The sequence below is a fragment of the Eumetopias jubatus genome, unplaced genomic scaffold, assembly GCF_037043125.1.
Source record: "Eumetopias jubatus isolate StellerSeaLion01/CBP00866 unplaced genomic scaffold, mEumJub1_p1.0 scaffold_15, whole genome shotgun sequence".
NCBI lineage: Eukaryota > Metazoa > Chordata > Mammalia > Carnivora > Otariidae > Eumetopias > Eumetopias jubatus.
Window position 1 is genome coordinate 86,958,022 of NW_028274821.1, and position 18,610 is coordinate 86,976,631.

Consider the following 18,610-nt stretch of genomic DNA (forward strand, 5'->3'; position numbering starts at 1 on the left):
GAGGCAGAAGCAGACCCCCTGCTGAACAAGGAGCCCGATGTGGGGCTCGATCCTGGGATACGAGGATTATGACCTGAGCCGAAGGCAGACGCTTAACAGACTGAGCCACCCAGGCGCCCCGCCTTCCCTGGTCTTCATGTGTCCTGTCTGTAAGATGAAAGGGTGGACTCAGTGGGCCATGGGGCCCCTTCTGGTTCTAACAGGCTGTTGGATCCTGGCTCATGACTCTGGTCATTGACCAAGTCCTTCTGCCCTTGTCTTGCCAGCAGTCAACTCAGCTGGACTTGACGCTGTGCCTGCTGGCAGTCTGCTGGTCTGTTCCTCTAGTCCAGTGGTTCTCCAAGTGGGGTCCCTGGACTAGCAGCATCAGCATCACCTGGGAACTTGTCAGAAATAGAAATTCTTGGGGCACCTGGGTCGCTCAGTCGGTTGAGCGTCCGACTCTTGATCTCAGCTCAGGTCTCAATCTCAGGGTCGTGAGTTCAACCCCTTTGTTGGGCTCCATGCTGGTTGTTGAGCCTACTTAAAAAAAAAAAACAAAGAAAAAGAAATACAAATTCTTGGGCCCTACCCCAGAACTGCTGAATTGGAAACTCTGGAAGTGGAGCCTAGCAATCTATTTTAAGAAGCCTGCCAAGTAATTCTGATGCCCGGTCAAGTTTGAGAACCACTGCCTTAGGCTCTGCGCTATTATCCTAAGAGGATCATCTGTCAGACTCCACACTACTGTGGGTGCTTTTTAAGGGACCTCGGAGAATGCGGTATATGCCATAGTCTTGGAGACATGTGATTGCTGTCATCATTTCCAAAACACAGAAAGAAAAGTTGGCAAGTTTAGAATCATCAAGTGGATAGAGATCCCTGACAAAATTCTAAGAAATTACCAAAAACAAGTCTGTGAGGAAGAGGTAATCATTTGGAGGCAGCTTGTGAAAAATAAGTTGTATCTGACCAGTTTTGTTTCTTTTCTCAGTTATGCACACAATTATTCCGTGAATATTTATATGAATCCTCTCCAGTATACCCAGCACTATGTGGTGGGCACTGGAGATTTAGTGGGAACTTAAGAGGTGTCTGATCCCTCCTTCACAGGATGTACATGTTCTAATGCTAGAGACAGACACAGATACACACTGAATAAAAGAACTACAGAGTATGGGGGCGCCTGGGTAGCACAGTCAGTTAAGCATCTGACTCTTGGTTTTGGCTCAGGTCATGATCTCAGGGTCCTGGGATCCAGCCCAGTGTCCTGCTCCATGCTCAGCGGGAATCTGCTTGTCCCTCTCCCTCCCCACTCTCCCCTCCCTCCCTCCCAACTCTCAAATCAATAAATAAAATCTTAAAAAAAAAAAGAATTACAGAGTATGGATGGTGCTTAGAAAGCAAAGTGTTAGGGCGGAGAGTAACAGTGGAGGATGGCTTTCTGTGGGCAGTAGGGAGGGCCTCTCTGGACATGGGCCTTTGAGCTGAGGCCTGCATGATGCGAAAGAGCCTGCCGTAGAGGCAGCTGTGGAGGGGTTCCAGATGAGGGCTCAGCGTGGGCCTTTCCTCCCTCTTCCACGCTCTAGTAGAAAACCACTCTCACTGATGGGTGTGCATCTGTCTTTCAGGTGTGTTGGGGACAGAAAAATGCTGAGAAGCACAGCCTTGGACCCCTGGATTTTCAAAGTCTTAATTCTCCCAGATCCAGCTGTCCTGAATCCCAGCATTCTGCCCTGACCTCCCCTCCCAACCTATGACGCAATGGCCAACGCTTTAAACACCTTTGTTCCTAGCCCACCCCTTAATTGACCACCAAGAAATCCCCCATGCAGTGCTGCATCAAATGGCCTTGCAAAAGTTGATTCTCCTCAACCTCAGATTTTATTTTATTATGAAATACTTCAGATACACAAACACAAAAAGAGAATAATATTATGAAGACCTATAAACCAGTTACCCAGCTTAAGGAAAAAAATACTGAAAGTACTGTTGAACTACCTGATCTCTCTCCTCTCCCTTCCTGTAGAACCTGTCATCTTGCATTTGGTATTTATTATTCCCACAGGATCAGATTTTAATCCAGGCTTTAAAGTCGAGGGTAGTAGACTGAACATTTGTACAAGCTACTTCTTGATTTCCTTCCCCCTCCCCCACACATCTGTTTTGTGACTTCTTGAGATTCAATATCTTTAAAAATTGGGGGAAATGAGCTTTTAGAACAAATTGCCTACATTTTCCATTTCTGTTCCTAAGAGTCCATAGGATATCAGCCTAAGATCGTTGTGTTCAGTTTTGAATTACACTGAGCTCTCCTGTGTTAGCTGATCAGAACATGGCACCAGGCCCGTGAACTCCTGCTGGCTCTTTGAGCAGTGATTTGCCAGAGAATGGACCTGGCGTCCTACAGAAGCCATTAGTAATGAAGTTACAAATGAATTAACTTACATACAAACAGAGAGTTTTAACCGTAAGCTATCAAAACCTATAGAAATAAAGGAATGATCGTGTTAATTTGGTCAGAGTTGAGATGGAGGAGAATAAGTAATGCCTCAAGTATCCATCCTGGTCCCTGAAGTTTTCCTAAGTAATGAATAGCACATCTCGTAACTGTGTATGTTCTGATGATACAGTTTACATTCAACACCTTTTGTTGTCTTCTTGTAAGGGCTCTGTGAATTTCAAGTTTGGAGTTCTCTTTGCCAAAGACGGGCAGCTCACGGATGATGAGATGCTCAGCAACGGTAAGTGTCCCCTAATTTGTGCTGAGACCCTGTTCCGCCATGTTGTGGTTTTGACAGTCCAAATTGAACTTAACCTGTTGAGTTGGAGTCCTTAATACAAAGAAAAAGCCGGTTGTTTTGTGAGATTTTAGGGTAAATTTCCGAGTAAACTTTGTAGGGCAGGTGTTGCCCAGTTTCATTCAGTTGACAAATATTTACTGGTCACCAAACTTGCACCAGGCACTGGCACCCGAGAGGGAGTCTAACCAGAAAATGATATGGGATATGAAGAATTTGGTTCTATATCATAGTCCCAGTAGCAGAAGAAGGTCTTTCTCTGATTTTTATGGTGGGGAGAATGATAAAGTGGTGCCATTTTCCTGTTCTTCAGCACCTTTCATGTTAGGTACCTATTCATTAATGATAGAAGCACTGAGTGTTTTCATTCTGCAATACTAAACCCTCATGATCTCAGTGTGGCAGCGGGAAGGTGGGTCAGTCTGATTTGTGGTTGTCCTTTCCCTGGAGTCCTGGGAATTGTGGAATCTCCTGCGTGGTCTCCGGGAAAGAAGTGTGACCTCTCTGTTGTGTTCGTCTGCTGCACGCATCTCTAGAGAGCCTCGTTCATGTTCCAGTGATTTCAGTGCATAGTTAGCAAATGAAGACGTGTGGATTCTGTACGTTCTTCACACTTTACCTCTTCCTACAGAAATTGGAAGTGATGCTTTTCAAAAATTTTTAAATCTTCTGGGTGACAAAATCACCCTAAAGGGCTGGACAGGCTACCGCGGCGGTCTGGACACCAAAAGTAAGTGCACCTCCTGATCTCTTCTGTTGTCATTTGTATAACTTCTAGCAGCCAGCCCGATCTGTATTTGGACTTATACCCAGGTTGGGAGAAGGGGTGGACTGGGAGGGATAAGAAGGGCTTCACACCCAGTCTGACACAGGGTGGCTGGACACGTTTGGGGGCTCCCTTGAGTTTTGCAAGACCAAGTCAGCCCTCCCAGTCCCTCGGTGTGGCAGACCATGGTCTGCCCGTGAATACTTACTGTTGCACGCCTCTGCGTGCCAGGGCTGTGCGAGGCTCCAGGGATGTAGCAATGGATAAACCACCATGGTGTCCCTGCCTTTCTAGGAGCTTATAGTCCAGGGGATAACACAGACATTACACAGATAATTACAAAATACCTTAGTAAAGTACTTGGAGGAACAAAGAAGAAAAAGTGTACAGAGTTCCATGGGAGCATTTTGTCTAATCTGGGGGATGAGAGAAGGCTTCCCCAAGGGAATGATGAGGAGTAATTTGAGTCCTGAGGGGAGAAAAGAATTCTAAGCGAAAGAACATTTGTGAAGTCCCTGAGTCAGGAAAGAGCCTGATATGTTCTAGAAACTAAGAGAACATCTTTAAGGCCGAGGGACTGGAGGAGAGGAGGGGGCGATCCCACAAAGAGTTTGAGATCACATGAATAATTTTGGATTTTATGGTAAATGGAATTGGTTGTCATGAACAGATTTTAAGTAGAGGCGTGGTTGGGATGAGATTGCACCTTGGAGCCGAACTTGCTGGCCAAAGTGTGGGAAACGGTCCAGCAAGGTACATGAGCACGTGGTGAACCTGCAAGGCTTGCGAGGTCACCAACCCCATTGCCAATACTCAGCCTCTCTGTCACGGTCACAACCACCGTCTGCTGACCCTTGCTATGGCCAGGCACCCTGCCAAGCACTTTACAAGTATAATCTTGTACACATCCCTAGGAGTTAGATACTAATTTCATCCCCATTTTCAAAATTAAGAAACTGAGGCTCCAAGAAAGATGAGGTGACTCGTCAAAGGGAACATAGCTGAGAACCTGAACCCAGGTCTGCCTCACTCCGGAGCCAATGCTTTCAGCCACCATACCATCTGCCAGTGAGCGTACTTGCTTTGTTTTATGGACATGATAATTATTTGTATGTCGTTTTGTGTTAATTTTGTCCTGTACACCAGGAGTAACTGGAAGGCAAGGAATTATAGCACATTCTCCTTTTTAGCCCAGCCTTCTACGTGAATCAGACAGCAAGTGAGCTTAGAGCGGGGAGGAAGAGGGCTCTCAACGTGGGCAGGAGCCTTGTATCAGTTGGAGAGTAAGCCGTACTGTGGCTGCCGCTCAGGTGGATAATCCAGAATGATCTTTGGGAATGTACTAACTGTATGCTGTATTCCCCTAGCCTGCAAATAAAGACTATTTCCTCAGGGTCTCAGAATTCTCGGTGCCTCCTAAATGCATGTTTGTATCTTACAGATGACACCACAGGGATGCATTCAGTTTATACTGTATACCAAGGGCATGAGATCATGTTTCACGTTTCCACCATGTTGCCATATTCCAAAGAGAACAAACAGCAGGTACGTGTGAACACAGGCTCTTTGAGAACACACCAACTATCAAATAGTGACCGAAATGTGGAGAAAGCATCATCGCTCTGATTTCATAGCATTAGAAACTGTGTGTGTTAATATATGAACTGAACCTCAGGTACCAATGTAGGGATATTGTTTACAGTCTGTATATTTGGACTCTCAACAAGCCTTGGGAAGAACCATCCTCACTGATGCTGTCCCCTTAAATAAGGGATCAGTGATAACATTGCCCACACATGCGCGAGTGTGGTTTTATAGACTTGAGAAACTGTTTTGCATGGATGTTGCCTTCGCTCTGTGACTTCTCTTCATGTGCCTGGTATCTCGTCAGAGACTACCCAGGACATAAAATAAGCGGACCCTGAGTGATGGTCGGCAAGCGTGTTTCAAATTAACGCAAGAGGTTAACGCCGGATATCTGCACACGCTCTGCCATGTTGGAGAAAAAACTACCTGAGACACTCCTCACTTACCCCAGAGACTGGCCATTTCCAGGAGAAAATTTTCCAATTTGTGGGAATTCAGACCTAACAAAGACACATGCTGCTGGTTTTTGAAGGATTTGGTGCGGGGCGGGGGGGCAGTTTCCACTTAACTTTGTTAGCTTCTTCCCCTTTTTTAAACATTGAAGGCATCTGTACGAATAAATATCACAAACATGAATGGACAGTTGGTCAGCAAAGATTTGTGAGAAATAGGAACCTAGAGAGGGGATGTGATGGGCCAAGAAGCCTTTTTTCCTGAGCACCTATAATTCTTATTTCAATAAGACTTCAGTAAGGGGGAAAGCACAACGCAGACCAGTGCGCTAAAATGCAGTGTGCCAGTCATGAGAGATCATGGTGCTTCGGGGACGTGGCAGGGACGGGCAGGAAGAGCTGGCCCCCTTGGACTGTTGGGGGCCTGGAATAGGGAGTTGGTGGATTTGTCCTGCAGGCACTGGAGACCCACTGGACGTTGTAAGCTTGTTCTGGTTTTGGAGGGCTCACTCCGGGAAAAGTCAGGTGGAAACAGGAAGTACCCTGGCCCAGGAAGACTGCTTAGTTGCTGAAGTTACTTCCTGCAAGGCATCCTCCTTTGCACGGCTGAGGCTGCCTAAATTGCTGCAGAAGCTGAATCTCTTAGGATCATGTGCAGAAGAGGGGCCAAGCTGACCTTCCCAGTCATCATGAGCTGTAAGAGGTCAACAATCATATCACAGAACTTCATGGAAATGTTTTACAATCCTCCTCCTCCTCCCATTCCGACCTTTTCAGCCCTGTACAATCATTGAAATTGCCCATGTCTCGTGACAGATGGGGCACTAGCCAGAGAGACAGGAGGAAGGAATGTGACAGCTCAACCTTTGCCCAACTCAGAAGTCATTAACTTATCTCTTTGAGGGGCTGTCCGTATGTTAAGGTCAGCAGTGAAACGTCCCCAGTTGGACTCTGGTGTTCTTAACATTTTGGGTGTCTCCGTGGGTAGCACTTGGGTCCTCCATTGGCCTGGCATCGGTAGATACGAGGAAAATGAAAACTTTGAAACTTGTCTCTATCACCGGGAAGATCATGCAGGTGGGAAGAGAGACACACACAGGACGCTAGTGAACCTTCAGCGTGCCCCGTCAGGGCAGAGCAGAGAAGGACCCCTGACCATGAGCCTCTCTCTGTACCTCGGGGGCTCAGCGTAACAGACAAAAAGACAGAGGCCAGCCTGGCTCAAACATCCCGGTGCTTATTGACCTCCTAACATCAAGAACACGAGTGGAATGGTCTAAGCCGTATCCCAGATCTGACATAAAGAAGCCAATTCTCACAATTTGTAGGCTCTGGTATTCTCGTGATGTCCACCTCTCTTCTCTGTGGCTGAACCAAGCCTTAATGGGGGGGAGGGTGTTGATATTTGCCTCTCTGGGACCTCACCTTCCTCCTAACACGCCATGATGTCCCCCACCACTCACATTGCCTGGTCGCTCAGCCTCAGGCCCTGAGGGCAGCATTTAGTACCTGATGAAAGCACAGATCTCTGGGAGCCACCCATCCGAGCCCAGTCCTAACCCTGCCAGAACTAGCTCTGTGATCTTGGGCGCATGGGGAGCTTTGCCTGGCCCAGGGCACAGTTCTTGGCCCTCTTGTCTCCTCCTACTACTTTCATTCACTCCCTCAATTATCAGTGATCTCCCCCAATCTCAGGGCTTTAAAGAGCTTTTATACACCAGCGACACCCAAATTTACATGTCCAGCCAGACCTCCCTCTAGAAGTCCAGACTCAGGTGTGCAGCCTTCTTCTCGACACCCCCCTGGGCTAGACACCTCAAACCTAACAGGTCCAAAACTGAACTCTGACTCTCCTGCAGCTTTTCTTATCTCAGAGGAATTGCTGGGTCATGTGATAATCCTGTGTTTAAATGTTTGGGGAGTCAGCATACCATTCTCCCCAGAAGCCACCCCATTCTGTATTCCCACCAGCAGCGCGTGAGAGTTCCACTTTTCCCACATCCTCGAGAGCACTTGTTATTACCTGGCTTTTTGTATTTTCTTTGGTTTTGTTTTATTTTGGAATAGCTCTCCTAATGGGTGTGAAATGGGAGCTCACTGCGGTTTTGATCAGCAGTATGGAGCATCTTTTTATGTGTTTATCACATCGTCTTTGGAGAAACGTTGATTCAACTCCTGTGCTCATTTTTTAATCAAGTTATTTGACTTGTTATTGTTGAGTTGCAGCATTTCTTTATATATTCTGGATATAACCCTTTATCAGATATGTAGTTTGCAAATATTTTCTCCCATTCTTGTTAGTAATATCCTTTAATGCACAAAAGCTTTCAGTCTTGAAGTAGTCCAGTTTATCTCATTTTTCCTTTTGTGGGGTGTGCTTTTGTTGTCATGGCCAAGAAATCATTGCCAAAAATAATGACTTTCTGAGTTAAATTGAATTCAAATTATTAGAACATCTCTAAACTTTCATTTCTGTATTTGCAAAAAGGGAATGATATCTAATGTGAATCAGACAGGGATCCTGTTCTCCAGGAGCTTACAGTGTAGAAGAGGGGACACACTGGTGATCCATGGACAGTGAATCATTCTGTTTGGCTGATTAAGCTAAGGTCTAGGACAGGGGTTGGCAAACCACGGAGCATGGGCTAAATCTCACGTACTGCCTGTTGTGTTAAAGTGTTATTGGAACACAGCCACGCCTCCCCATTTATGTATCACCTGTAGCTGCTTCTGTACTGTGACAGCAGAGTTCATGGTTGGAAACCAACAATATGATCTGTAAAACTGAAACTATGTACCATCTGGCCCTTTGGGGAAAAAAATTTGCTGACCACAGATCTAGGAGATCATTTTTGAAAGGTCAGCTGAGGTCAGATTAGGTAAGCCCATTGTCCTCACCAAGTACATCTTTCAGAACCAACTAAGGCATTTATAAACATATTCATATGTGAGCCCCATCCCCAGGGAATTCTGATGTAATGCCTCTTGTCTGGGGGCCTTGAATGCCAGGCTAGGAAGATGATGTAGGAGTGAAGGTAGACACACAGCAGCAAAATGGGAGAGAATGGAGGCAAGGAGCCTAGTTAGGAGGCTGCCACAGAAGGGGAGACAAGAGGAAATGCAGATCTGCATTGGGCAGGGAGCAGAGGAGATGGATAGGAGAGCCAGGTTGCGGGGCTGGTAAAACACAGGAGGCAAGAAGTCAAAGATAGAGGAAATGTAGGGCTCTGTGATCATTGCGGTTTACCGTATTGCTTTAGTGTTTTTAACCCTGTGAATCTGCCATGTGTGAATGACCTCCTTGGTGATGTTACTTATGCTTACATCCAGGTGGAGAGGAAGCGCCACATTGGAAATGACATCGTCACCATTGTGTTCCAGGAGGGAGAGGAGCCTTCTCCTGCCTTTAAGCCTTCCATGATCCGCTCCCACTTTACACGTATCCTGGACCTTTGTGAATGAGTTTAGTGAACTGTTGGCCTCACGGGACTAAAATGACCCTCAACACTAGCCTGACAGTTGACTTGCTTGTTGTAGTTGTTGTGCATCGCTAGATTTTTAGAGCCACTATTCTGGATTTTTCCCTTGGGGTTATTCTGCCCTCATCTTTCTTCATCCATTGGAATGATGGATGGATTCATTCTCAGAGAATTCTTGGCTTCTAGAATATCTTTCCTTTCCTTGGGTAGTCTTTGAAGTAAGGGAAACTCCCTACCATCCATCAGTAGTAACAGAACTAGAATCATAGGTAGTGAACCCTCTAGGAAATCTGCTTTAAATAAAAATTTGAATTGAACTTATTAGAGTTCAGTTAAATTTAGTTAAATAAAAATTTGCAAGTTAAAATAAAAAGTCAAAATAATGTTTCTTTGTTGATTCTAAACCCTGGAGATGGCTACTGCATTACCACCTCTTGAAATTTAAGAAATGATGGAATTAATCATATTTTCATTCGCTTTTCCCTCTGCTTCCTCAAATCCCTGCTTAGCTCAGAGTTCTGCTGAAATTCTCTGTAATGTTCAAGCTCAGCTCAGGCAGATAGGCACAGGACATGAGCTTGGCTAACCCAACAGACACCATCATGGCTTTGGGTCATGGGCCATAACAGTGAGACCCAAAGCTGGTGCCTCCACAGGTTGTACATAGTAAATAAAAGGCAGCTAATAGGCATTTTCAGAATAAATTCTGGTCTAACTATTCATGTTCCCTGGAGACTCCAGTAAAAATGTTGGGAGACAGGACCATTGTGACCTGTCACATCCAGAAGTAGATTGCTCTGCATGCTTTGACTTGTTCATTGTAACCTAACAATACAGCATGTAAGTTTTTAAAAGTGGGAAATAGCCAAATTTCTTCCACAAGAGCAGGGAAGAAAACATATATGCACCTACACTTCAATAATAATGGTTTTTGCTCCCATCCCTGCTCATCAAGTGATATCTTGCTCCATTCACTAGAATTTAGGGCTACTATTTCCCCTTTCCTGCAGCAGTTCTTCCTGTGAAATAGAAGATTTCTCCAAGCACCGTGCAGGGGGCAAGGGAGGTGGCTCTTTAAGTGACCGAGAGATAGTCATCATTTTTAGAATTTCCTTTAGTTGTTACTTTTAGATTTGGGGCTTGCCTTTGTTTCTGGAAAGGGACAGGCAAAGAGTTAATGCAGATTCTTTCCTCCGAGTCCAGGAATGGAAACGATTGAAGGACTGATAGCCTTTTAGCCCTAGCAGAGGAAAGCCGAGGGTGGGACCTGGCAGGGGAGGAGGCAGAATAGGAGAAAGAAAGCTGGACAAGGAATGGTACCATTTTAGACTCCACACACCTGACACAAGAGAAGTAGATTCTGCTGAGACGCTGCCACCAACTGCATTGGTTTGTTTTGGTTTGTTTTGTCTATCAAAGCCAGAAGGAGAGGGAAGGTGTGTGGTAGAAACATTTAAATTGCTTTTATTTTCAAATGGGTGAGAGGAAATGTATGTCTCATTTCATATTGGGATGTTTTATATTTCCAAGCAAAGGGATTGCTCTTTTTGCTTTGTTGCCTGCTTAGCTGCATAATAGCTGTATTTATATTGCTTTTCTGACAGATTGAGAGACTAAGCTCCTTCCCCAAAGGATGAGCACACAGAGGTTGAACTTATGTCTTCTTGCACTGTCTCTTTTAAAGAAGTCAAGGCTCCATTTCAACCTAAGGGTGACAGATGCCCTGAACACAAAAGTGCAGGTCCAGGATGATTCTACACAAGGGATTTCAAGGCCCAAGCCATTGACATGAGCGTTGGGTTGTTGATTAATTTCCTTAACCATCACCACAGATATTTTTGCCTTAGTGAGGTATGATCAACAGAATGACAATTACAGGTAGGTGATGACGTTCTCTCGGTTTGCTTGTTCTGATTCTCACGTTTACTTATTAATTTGGCATTCATTTGATGGCTCCCAGTACAAGTGTTGGTTGATTGATTTAACGCGAGTGTCCTCACCAATAGAACTTCTTCAAGGCCATCATCTCTTTGGGAAAAGCTTGTTCCATATAGTGTTGCCCTCCCTGTGCAGTAGGCCCAAGGGTCAGGGTCAGTTTGGAATTTTATTCTACTCTAAAATGGGCACACATGTGCTACGTTTGATCTTGACCAGACCCCGTTTCCTAGGCCACGTCCTGGCCCATGTATTCTTCTGTTCTCAAAAATTAAAAGGGTATCGTGATGTTGTGAAAAGAGCATGACCTTTAAGCCAAATAGATTTGGGTTGGAATCGGAGCTCTGTCACTTATTAACTTCGTGGTTTTGAAAGAAGCATTTATCTTCTCAGAGTCGCAGGCCTCATCTGTAGGACAGAATAAAGGTAATGCTACTACCTTGGCAGGTTGATGAGAATCGGTGGATGCTATGTCTTAAAATACCAAGTACGCTGCCTGGTATGCACGGGGTGCTCAATGGTGGCCTTTGCTATTATTCCCAGTGTTCCTGACCTTGCCCACAGCTTGGTAGGTTGGACCATGAAGAATGCAGGAAGACCTGGCCTCTACCCTAAAGCTCATGGGAGAGCTGTACAGTGGCTGAGCCTCTGGCAGCCCGGAGACAGCACTCCGCCTATGGAGTGAATATTCTTGACGTATCACATAGGCAACTGAACAAATGTAAGGTCTGAATATTGCTGATCTTTAGAGAAAAACCAAATAATTCTGAAATGTTCCCTACATAGGCTGAAAATATTTTCAGAAGAAAGCGTACCACTCTTTGGCCCCCCCTTGCCATCCCCACCGGTGTTTACAGACCACCAGGAATTCAGGGACTTTTTGCTAGTGAAATGTAAGTTTCTATTTTGAAATTTTTTGCAAACTGTTCTACATCAGAATGCATTTCTTCAGATTCTCCGAGGATGCCATATAAGAAAAATCTCATTGTTTAAGTGTTGATCCCATTCCATGTTCTCTTAATTCTTCATGTGAAACATTTAGTTTTCTGGTAGTGTTATGCACATCTTCTCCTGTGTCCCAATCTATATCCACCATGCTGCCCACCTGCCTTGAAGTTTATCTACACTCACCTGCTTTTGATACAGGGGGGCCTCAAATTTGCCTTGCTGTCCAGGGTTCTGCTATAGCCATTTCTGAATCTCTGGCTACATATGTATCTGTGTCTTTGTCAGAGTGGGAAGCAGGTGGGACAAAGGGTGGTTATGTGGGTATGTACTTAGGGAAAGGGGAGTTGTTAGTGGCGGTGGGGGTGGGGAGGGAGAAGACAGACCGACAGAGAGAATATGGATATGATAGTGCAGAACCTGACCATCCAGGCTTCACTAGCTGGTGAGTATACATTTTAGCTCCACCGATAATACCCAAATACCTGACCCTGTGCCCCCCTCCCATCTTCTGAACCACAAGAGCTCGGCTACATCCCTCCCCAGAATAGCCCTTGGTTATTATAGCTACAAGTACAGTTTGCAAACCCCATTCAGGAGCATGCGCCCAGGGCTGCCAGATAGTCCAGGTTTTCCAAACAAGACAGAGATCTGAAATTGTATGTGAAATTGCCTGCATCTTAATATGGGGCTCCATGTGTTTCAAGTCCAGAGGATCAGGTGGAGAGCAAGAAACAGACCTGAAACAAAGAGTCAGCAACAGAGAGTGGGTTTAGCAGCTAGAAATGGCGAGGGTCTTGGAAGCGGGGGTCAGGAAGTAAGCAGTCTTTGCAGTAGTGCCTATAGCAGGGAAGGGCCCGCTGCAGGCGTGGAGCCCTTGAATCACGGTTATAGATGATTCAGCAACCAAGGAACCCAGCTTATGAGTGTATCTGCTGATTTAAATGGAGCCAATCAACAGAGTGACTTTGAGCAGCCCCCTTGGACGCTTGGGTGGAATGAAGCAAAGGCTTGATCTACAGTTGAAAACCTGCGCGGTCGATATGGTGGAAGAACCAAGGCTATGGGCTGTGAAGAGGGGTGTTGAAGAGATGAAGCATGGAGCCAGGCTGGACCACGAGGGGTTGATGGACTGAGAAAAAAGGTAGAAGCCAAGGGATCCGAAATCTCTTTGAATTCAAAGTGGATGCAGCAGGAGGGAGGAAGAAGGCCAGGCAGGAAACTCCAAGATAACAGGAAATGGCATTTCAACGATGTTTTTGACCTTTTTCCCTTATTTGGCTGAAATAGATCATTTTAAATGTTTTTTTTTTTTTTTCCTGGGGTACTAAGGAGAACATATCCTCAAACAAAAAATTCCCAAAGACAGAATTAGAGAAAATAGTAGGCATGACTTAAATGCATGCAGTTTAAATTCCTTAAGAGATGTCTTTCCACAAACAAGCCCAGCTTGCCCCCAGCACTCAGATTCTATCTAAGAAATGCCTGAGCCCAAGAAATTCATTTTTCAGTCTGTGAACACTGTCCTTCCTTTGGCCCTTCCTATGAGAAAAATAATAGTTCATATTTATTCAGTTTGATATGCCTAGTATGGTGCCAACTCTTTATATGTACTATATCATTTAAATTCTTACAATGACCCTATAAGGAAATACGGTTATATCCGTTTTACAGGGTGAAAAATGAGGCCCCAAGAAGCTAAATAATTTACTTGAGAATGTGGCAGCACAGCTAGGATTCAAACCCGTAACTGCCTTGACTTCAAGCTCCAAACCCCCTATTGCACAGTTTCTGTTCTGTGCTGTAATGTGGAACTGGACATTCCACTTCATTGACTCTTTGTGTCTGTAGTCCACTAACCACCAGCTGTTTTTTCCAGGAGAAACTTCTATTAGGGTAAGAATCCTAGTACTCTGTTAGGCAATTGGTATTTTTCTTAACAAAATATAGCAAATATATATTTAATCCTGTTGAATGGCATCCTGGTGGTTTGGCCCATGTGTTGGAGGGGTGTGTTTAGATGGTTGGATAGGTGGGCGGATGGGTAGATGGGTGGATGGATGGATGGATGGATGGGAGGAAGGAATGGTGGATGGGGGCAGATACGGTGTGTACTGGGTCTTCGAGTAATTAGATATATGCTCTGCTCAGGAAATTTACAGTCCGACAGGAAAGGTAAGACACACATACCTATGGACTATGGGTTTGTATAGAGAAATTTAGAGTTTTTAAGCATTCTTCCGTGAAGGAAGGGTCATGCCAGTGGTAATACCAGTATTAGGGAAGTGGGTGGTGTTCACTGTGAGGAGTTTCCTTGAGAAGGACATTCTCCAATAGCATGTTAATTTTTGTAACTCCCTTTATAACTTGATTTATTTTAGTAATCAATGGTGAAAAAGCCACTTTGGAAACCCCAACATTTGCCCAGAAACGTCGACGTACTCTGGATATGTTGATTCGCTCATTATACCAGGATTTGATGCCAGATTTGCATAAGGTAACCCTGGGTCCGTGGTATTCTTTCCTTCTCATGGGTGTGAGTCCTAGCTATGAGTCCTGGTTAGAAGAGCATAGGAGTCGCCTCGATCTCTGCTGTTAATACCAGGCTGTGGCCACAGGGCTGACATTCATTCTTTCATTGTTGCCATGAGAGAGTGTTGAATGTCCATGTGCAGGAAAGTGATTTTCAGAAATCACAGGCCCGTGGAAATGGAGGGGCAGGCTGAGGGGTATGAGTGTCAGTCACCAATCCCTGGAGCATCGGAGAGTGCTTTTTTGGGGTGGCTGTCCTTGGTGGTACTACTCAACATTACCAGTGCCATAGAGCAGATGGATAGGCAAGAATGGGGATTTTGGAGACAGCCTGGGAGCTTTTTAAGGATTTCTGGAGATATACTGGCTAGCCCCATTTTCAGGCACCTGAAACAAGCATTTCCATTTACTGCAGATTTGCTTTGTGCCAGACACTTCCTAGGCTGAAGGTATCTCCACACTGATGAGACCCAGCACCACCTCAGTGCCTTGAAGGGCACCCGGGCTCCTTGGAGGCCTCCAGACTCAGTGTGAGATCACCAGATGCCATGGGCTCATTAATGCAGAGTGAAAGCATTGCTGTTCAGAAGCATTTCCTGCCTTTCACAGGGAAACACAGAATAAGTAGGGAGATTCCCCTTGACTCCTTGCATTCGTAAACTCCTGCAAAATGCCCTGCCAGTGATGCTTATAAATAAATGGGGTGTTGGGTTTCAGGTGCTTACGTGCGGAGATGAAACTGTCATAATGAGCTGGTGCTCATATGGTCCTTTCCCTTGGGCACAGTGACCACCATCATTTTATAGGGTACCCCTTGACTTCCAGCTGACCAGTACACCCTAACTGATCCCAGGGATTAGGCCAGACTAACCCCAGGGCTCTAAAGAGCAAGCCATAATCGCTAATCAGTCCATTCCCTTTTTTCCCCTAAAGTCAGGGAGGGGTGCAGAGAGTGTGCCGAGATGAGGACACAGTGCCCCTCAGGTCTTAGCTGAAGCATGGATGTCTGAGGCAGGCCTTCCCCAGCCCCGCAATGAAGCCAAGTCCCCCTGTTAGATGCTCTCAGATACCGTATGTACATCCCCTTCATAGACATTCTCCCATGTGCCAATCTTGTAATCCGTGCCTCAGTCTGTCTCTGCCATTATACTGTGCTCCACAAGGACAGGGACTGTGTATCACACCCCCCACCTGCCAGGTTAGCAGGTGCGCAGTCAGTACCTGCTGACTGAGGAGTGTGCCCATTCTCTGACTACACCCTAGAAGAGAGCTGTCATTTACTGAGTGTGTGCCCAAGCACTGTGCCCAGGCCCTTGCGAGCACCTCCTCATGTAGTCTTCATCACATGCCTGAGAGACAAGTATTAGCCATGCAAAGATGCCGCAACTCTGAAATTAGCTCATTTGCCCAACGTTACCACGGGGGCCACGGAGTCGCACAGCTCCAGGGGTACCATTCACATAGAATGCCGTACGCCTTGTTCCAGTGGGCAGGCAGGGGGAACGCTCCATGCAAACAGCATCCCTGGAGCTGTGCAAGGTGGTGGCTCCATCAACTATTGGAAGCTAGTGAGTCCCAGAGCTGCTGGTGTGCTTGATTTCAAAAGCCTGTGCTCTCAGTCAAGACGCAGCACTGGCTCTCCGCCTGTTGGCCTTCTACCCCCAGCATCTAGCGCAGACCCTGGCCCATGAGTGACACTCCACGAATGCTTATGGAGCGAATGGGTACAGAAAGTTGAAATAGTATTTGGACAGATAGGTCATTTGCGTTAGGAGAAGCTAGGGGATGAGACTTGACAACGATTTTTGGAATTTGTAACTTGTTTTTCTTTTCTAGAACATGCTCAATAGACGATCTTTTAGTGACGTCTTACCAGAGTCACCCAAGTCCGCACGGAAGAAAGAAGAGGCCCGCCAGGCAGAATTTGTTAGAATAGGGCAGGTGGGTTTTATTCTGAAACCTCTTTGGCAAGATGTGCAGTTGTGGGCCCCATCCACACCAGATGGCCTGCCTGCAAAGAATTTCCTGTCTGTGTACTCCTCCTGTGGGAGCTCTGTAGGATTACTGTGGAAACCACGAGTGAGATTTTTGATAACCACGTACGTAGGTGGGGTTCTCTGCGGGTGGGAGTGGGAGCAAAGCCTTCTGCCAAAGCGGAGTGCCGCTGCCTCGAAGCAGGAGGCCGCAAGGCCCAGGCGGGTCTCCCTCTTGTCAAGGGAGCACGTACCATTTGCCTCCCTCCTGGGGATTTTCTGAAGAGCGAGGAGCCCACATGGGAAAAGCACCATGAACTCCCATGGCAGGAGTAAGCACAGAGGGGTGGCATCCTCGGGGACCTGAGTTCCCACTCTGCTGCTTGGAAGCAATCCTCAGCATTAGGCGGCTCCCACTTAGCATCTTATTCCAGATTTTGGAGGAAATCACTCCCGCTTTGCCTCACTCCCATGTGACGTTCATATGTCTCAATTCTGGGAGGTGACACAGCTTTCTGCCTTGATGCCTTGTCACAACACGGAGGAGGAGGAGAGCTGCCAACTGCGGCTAAGTTTCTGGCCCAAAGGAGAGAACCAAGCAGGGTGACCCAGGAAAGCTTAGGGGCACAACTAACTTAGCCCCACGCAGGTGCACTGTGACAGGGGCTCTCCGACGTAGGTCCTTGTTCAAAGGCACCTGACTGTGCTTCCCGAGATTCTGATTCATCAAGTCTGAGGAGGGACCTGGGAATGTTTTCAGTCTCGCAGTGTTGGAGTCACTGCACTGAGATACTGATGAGTTGAAATGACAGGATGGGGTCGTTTGGGCTGGAACATTGTCAGTAGGCTGCATTCCTTGGCTTCAGTGGGAGAGGGCAGTGTGGGAACCTGGAACTTTAGTCTAAAATTACTCCTGTTTTAAGAACTTCTTGTCAAATCGCAATTATTGAGCCTGCTCTTCTTTTACTGCCTGATAACTAACTGTAAAAGAGATCTCTGTTCTGTAAGGCACTAAAACTGAAATCCATTGTGAGAGGGGATGCTCCGTCAAGCTTGGTGGCTTCAGGGATCTGTAAAAAAGAGGTGAGTCCATGATACTCTCAAGTTCACCTATGAATGTCCTTTGTCATCAGTGAAGTTTTTGCAATTCTTTGACAGAGATTTGTGGGACAGGAGGGAGATGAGCTTGTCTGTTGCAGAGTCCCCAGGGAAAGCCCCAGATAAAGTTGAGTAGCATTTAGGGAGAGCCCCCAATTTCCATAACGTGTGTGTGCCTTTGCATGCTTAAGGGGAGCAGAGCTGCTGGAGCAGGCGTGGTCAGGCAGACGGGGCTGAGCGGTGCTCCTCAAGCCTTGTGTGCATACAGATCGCCTGTACGTCTTGACGAAATGCGTGTTCTGATCCTACAGCTCTGGGAAGGAGTCAAGACTGTGCATTTCTAACAAGTTCTCATGGGGTGCCTGGACACGCTCCACAAAGCTCTAGGGCTGTGTTTCTCAAGTTTTGGTGTGTACTACCATCACCCCCTTTTGAATTTCTGATTCAGTAAGTCTGGGATGAGTCCTGAGAGTCTGCATCTCTAATGAGTTCCCAGGTGATGCTGATGCTGTTGGTCAGAGGACCACAGTTAAGAAACCACTGCTTAATCTATAGGTCATTCAGTCACCCAGAAATTTTGTGGCCTGTGTATCTACTTCTCATTTCCACTTCCCTTGGGGAAAAAACTAGCTGGTAATCAGTAAGAGAAGAGCAAACAATAAACTGGTTGCATAGGAACTTACTGTTTGCATGATTTTGTAAAGCAAATCTCCATGTCCCTAGTTATGTCTGTGTTCTATATATGTAAAAGTTAGTTAAATGGAACAAATCCACAGACAGTGCATCACTAGAGAAGTGTCCATTATAAAAGCAAAAGAATTACGAATGCATTTACTTTAGTGATAAAGGTATAAATGCTTTGTATCTGACTTAGAGAACCTATACACTTTAAAGTCTGGTTTCAGGGAAATGATGAGGTCAAAATACAACTGATGTTAGAAAACCACAACCAATTTCAGACCAGACTGATGGCAAAGCATCTTTTCCAAAGGTTACATAAATTCCCACTATCGGCTCGTTGGTGTGAATGGTAGAATTTTCAGTGTTGCCAAGAGCTCTATAA

The 18,610-nt window shown here is 46.0% G+C and overlaps 1 protein-coding gene across 1 annotated transcript in view; it reads left to right on the plus strand.

Moving 5' to 3' along the window:
* Positions 1-18,610, plus strand: part of GARNL3 (GTPase activating Rap/RanGAP domain like 3) — an 82,358-nt gene that overhangs the window by 33,267 nt on the left and 30,481 nt on the right. The window contains exons 8-16 of the mRNA XM_088018828.1: positions 2,648-2,723; positions 3,412-3,510; positions 4,988-5,091; positions 8,916-9,024; positions 10,897-10,942; positions 11,786-11,892; positions 14,326-14,441; positions 16,313-16,417; positions 17,458-17,532. Of these exons, the coding sequence (XP_087874954.1) occupies positions 2,648-2,723; positions 3,412-3,510; positions 4,988-5,091; positions 8,916-9,024; positions 10,897-10,942; positions 11,786-11,892; positions 14,326-14,441; positions 16,313-16,417; positions 17,458-17,532 (837 nt within the window). The remainder of the gene's footprint in view (positions 1-2,647; positions 2,724-3,411; positions 3,511-4,987; positions 5,092-8,915; positions 9,025-10,896; positions 10,943-11,785; positions 11,893-14,325; positions 14,442-16,312; positions 16,418-17,457; positions 17,533-18,610) is intronic.